General features: G+C 38.8%; 1 protein-coding gene across 2 annotated transcripts in view; it reads right to left on the bottom strand.

Annotated features, from left to right (window-relative positions):
- Nucleotides 1–398: 398 nt before the first annotated feature.
- Nucleotides 399–4320, bottom strand: part of LOC107101593 — a 10068-nt gene continuing 6146 nt past the window's right edge. The window contains exons 3-5 of one of the 2 annotated variants that reach the window (XM_015400574.1): nucleotides 3838–3956; nucleotides 1698–1881; nucleotides 399–740 (exon numbers count right to left, since the gene is read on the bottom strand). In XM_015400574.1, coding sequence (XP_015256060.1) covers nucleotides 567–740; nucleotides 1698–1881; nucleotides 3838–3956 — 477 coding nt within the window. In that variant the 3' untranslated portion in view covers nucleotides 399–566. The remainder of the gene's footprint in view (nucleotides 741–1697; nucleotides 1882–3837; nucleotides 3957–4320) is intronic. The other variant, XM_015400575.1, reaches the window with a different exon arrangement.

Raw genomic sequence — 4320 nt, 5'->3', positions numbered from 1 at the left:
TAAAGCTGAAACCATGGAAGTCTCCTCATTTGCAAATGTGTAAGATGTTAGCAAGCTTGTTTCTAGCTAAATATTTAGTTTGTTAAATAAATATTAAGTTCGGAGCTGAATATTTATTTGGCAAACTGAATATTGAATAAACAAACTATAAATTTAACAAACAAATTATTTAGCTTGGAAAATAAATATTTAGCTTGGAACTTTTATTTCTATAAATGAATGAATGGCATAGTGAAAAAATAACCCCCTCATTTTTCTCTTAAAACACGTTGAATAACCATAACTATTGCTCCTAATTTTTGACTGCTTAACTTTACAAATGTTGCCACAAACACATTCACTGCATAATAAAATGATTCAGCTCAGTTTGATTTATTCAGTTTATTTAAACAGGCCAGTTCACATCACATATCTGAAGTTATTTTACAGATACAATTAATTCAGATCATCAAGATACATTGGCTATCTATCAGTCATCAATTGGTTATGCCAACACATGCACACACGTATGTACTGTACACTGGTTATTTGAAAGAATTTAAGTTGAATGTCATATCGCTTTAAAGCTAGTCATGTACTAGCTTTGTAGACATGTTTGATGGTGTAACACTCTTCCACCTACAGCTCGCTTCTGGGCTTTTGAGTTTTAGTGGTTTCCAGGATTGTGGCTGCTCCTGACTTTCTGCAGCCGGTAGAATGGCCTTGTTTGTCTGAAGCAACTTCACCTTCCTATCCAATCCCTGCAAAAAAAAAAAAAAAATGAAACAAACCAACATGAAAGTGATCAATGCTGCAGCCCTACTGGAACGGTTAAAGGAAAAGTCTGCTCATATTCAGAATTCAAACTTCTGAAAGTACTTTAAATATGAAATTATTACATACATATTATTACTTAGATAATTGTGTGTTGTGACAAACACCAGATACAGCACTGGGACTTGATCAACAGCCGATACCGCACCGTGACGTCACAAACCAGTAGGTGGCAGTAGTGTTCTTTGACAAACATGGATGACTCCAGTAAAGCACATTCAAATAAAAATTACTATTAATTAAAAACACTGATCATTTATTGAACAGTATGGAATCATTTTTATATTTAAAGTACTTTCAGAAGTTTGAATTATGAATATGAGCGACTTTTCCTTTAAGGGCAGATCTGGCAGTCGTTGTTGCTAATGGTGAAAAATGTTATTTCCTTTAAGTGTGAAACCTAAAGGCAAGGTATACAGCAAAAAGACAAGAAGCAGCTGAAGATTAAATCTGAGGAAGGATAGTTTTGTATCAAATGTAATATCATTTTACATGAAAGTTCCTATTTGGTTTTCGCTTCAATCAGATTTGCCCATTTTTATTCTTTTATTTATTGATAATAATATACTTTTGGATTTGAGGTATTGTGCACAATCTTTCAGGGTCGAGGTCCTTGAGGATCATCTCATCTATTGGTTGACCCACATATTTTGCACCTAATGCCAATGTGCACTGCATGCTCTTTTAGTTTATTAGAAAATAGGAAGGACTTAGAAATAAGTGGATTTGGAAGATTTTTTATGTGATGGCAGGAGAACAGGAAGAAAAAAAAACAAACAGGACAAAACCATTTTCTAGGCAATATCTTGGATTTTTTTTCATTGCTCAACCTTTTAAGAGCACAAACACCCATCATTGTGAAATAACATGTTGCATGGACTCACTCGTTTGGTTACCAGCTCCTTTGGGTACCTGGAAATGTTTTCCAGTATACGCTCCGTCCTCTCCCAGTCTGCTAACAATCCATGGTGGCAGTACTCAGACCGGCAGGATATGATTCGCTGGTAAATTGCTTGATTTTGGTGGCTGATTAGGGCTAGCTCCTGCTTCCTTTTGCTGCCATTCAGACTACAGATAAATAAAAAAAAGTTCATAAAAAAGTTAGGTAGTATCTTTAGTTAAAGTAATGAGGAAGTTTTCTTTACCAAATTTTGTTAACCTGATCTGTGTAATGTAAGGTCTATAGCCGGTCCTATTATTGATTATCATTAATTCTCAGGAGGGGGAAAGGAAACCCTACTTATGGATGACGAGCTGTCAGTCAAAGGCTTCCTGGTGGTACTTCCTGCATGATTGTGTCTACAAGGCCCAGTCAGGAGGAGGCTTACAGAACAGGCTTGTCTCTGCCCAACCTGTCAAAACACATTTTCCTTTTTGAAAGTAGAAAATCAGTCCGGATGCCTCCTGGTTGTTTCTCTCTTAAAATGTTCCAGGCATCTCCACCAGCAGGAGGCCCAGGACACACTGGGGTCCCTCAGGTGGCCCTGGAATGCCGTGGGCTCCTGGATAAGTGAGGACGACGAGGACGACAAATGTCTCAATGTACTTAATGAGTGCAACTATTACTATGGTTTTTACATAAAAATTTTATTAAATGATTTTTTTGTGGACTATTCGAGAAACAAGTTTATGACCTCTTTGTCAGGATCCCAGTTTTTGTGTTCGTCTGTTTGTCTTGTCTTTTGAGTTTCTCCCTTCCGCCACCAGGAGGCGCCTGGCTCCGGTTTGCCTCCTCACACACCTGCAAGTTGTTGCCTCATCACTGGACTGCTCTTAAGCTGCTGGTTGCCACTACTTCGACGCCAGAGTGTTTGCCAGTTTGGGGTACTCTAGCCAAGCCTTGTTTATGCTGAGTCTAATCTGAGTGTTTTTTTTTTTTAGTTTTAGTTCTCTAGCCAAGCTGAGATCACATTTTGTTTAACTAAGCGCTTGTTTCTCCCTGAGTCTCAACTTTGTTTGTTCTTTGCCTTTCGGCAGGAAGCCTTCCTGCAAACTGGACCTTTCCGGCCGCCTTCACCCAAGTGGGATCAACTGAGTCTTACACTGAGCGACGGATTCCAAACAGGAGGTTTGGATCCGGCCCCTTTGAGCACGCTGAGATCACTCTCTGAGTAAGGAAGTCATCTTCACCACGACCCGTTCAAGTACCACAGGAAAACTGAGTTGCAACCAGTGGCTGCATCATTCCACTCCGTCCGAGTTCTGGGTAAACCCTGTTCCACCCTCCACCGAATCAAACAAACCCTGGAAGACCAACACACAGACTGGAGTCTACCTGTCTCTTCTTCTCAGGAAATGTGAGTTGCAACTAATCCTCTCCTTCAAGATAAACAACCCCAATTCCCCACTGAGCCTGAACCTAACAGTCTGTCTTCCCCTCATCTTTCAGTTTTCCGGCCGAGCAGAGTTCGGAGGAACTCTGCACCAAACTCAAAATATCTTTCAATAAAACCCGTTCAAACTTTTACTCTGTGTCTCTCTGTTTGGCTTCACTGCATGTGGGTCCAAGCCTTAGATAAAATCATGACACTCTTTACCTTTGTTTATTACTTGCTAAATAATCTTTTTGAAACAAATTCTGAATGAAAAAGGGATTAATTTCTTTAATGAAGTCCCATTCTCATAACTACTGTTGCGCCGATGCCATTTTTGGCCCTGATACTGATACCTGGCTGTGCAGTATTGGCCGATACCATCTGTTTGAAATTGATGTGTGTGTTTATATATGAAGAACTTCATACTACTTGGATGTAAAATAATTGCCATCATGGCTTTGTCAAGCTGCTGCCTACCTTTGTGAAGCAGGAAAAAAAACTAATACAAAGTGAATCCAGTAGAACTTTTTATTGCCTACCAGAAATGTGTGACAATAGTTGAATAAACTTTTGGCTCTATAAATGGTATCGATGCCCTATTTGTTGGTACTCGCCCATTCCGATACCAGCATTTTAGTGCTGGGTCGGGGCCCCGCCCAATACTGGTATCGGTATCGGTGTAACACTAATCGTAAACAAACTTCCCTACCTTCTGGGTTGGTACTGGTTTCTGTGGTCCACGAGGCCTTTGGAACAATCAATGTTGAACAGCCTGGAAGCCAAAAGGTGGTTGTCTCTCTCGATTGAAAAGAGTCGTTCCAGCTCCATCTTAATCACACCGTAAAAAGCAAAAGTTGATATTTGAATATTATTTAGAAACATTTAAAATAATTTTTACCATTTAGATGAAATTCTCTGTATTGTTGAATTAAAATATAAACAAATCAGGAGGAAAATTAGAGGTTTAGACTTATTCTTTGTTGATTTTTTTTTTTTTTTTTTATTTATGTAAGGACAGACAAAGATCAATAAACTGAATGCTGGTGAAGATTCTTAGTCATCCAGGTCTTAGACATAAAAAAAAAGTCCAAAACAATCCACTGGACTTTGTCTCCAAGTTTGAAGACGTTTCTCTTCCATCCAGGAAGCTTTTTAAAATCAAAATGTCAGAAATAGCATTGAGTTCTAAGTT

This window comes from Cyprinodon variegatus, unplaced genomic scaffold (genome assembly GCF_000732505.1).
Source record: "Cyprinodon variegatus isolate N-32 unplaced genomic scaffold, C_variegatus-1.0 Scaffold1119, whole genome shotgun sequence".
In the NCBI taxonomy this organism is placed as follows: domain Eukaryota; kingdom Metazoa; phylum Chordata; class Actinopteri; order Cyprinodontiformes; family Cyprinodontidae; genus Cyprinodon; species Cyprinodon variegatus.
This window is presented reverse-complemented; position numbering and strand designations above follow the sequence as displayed.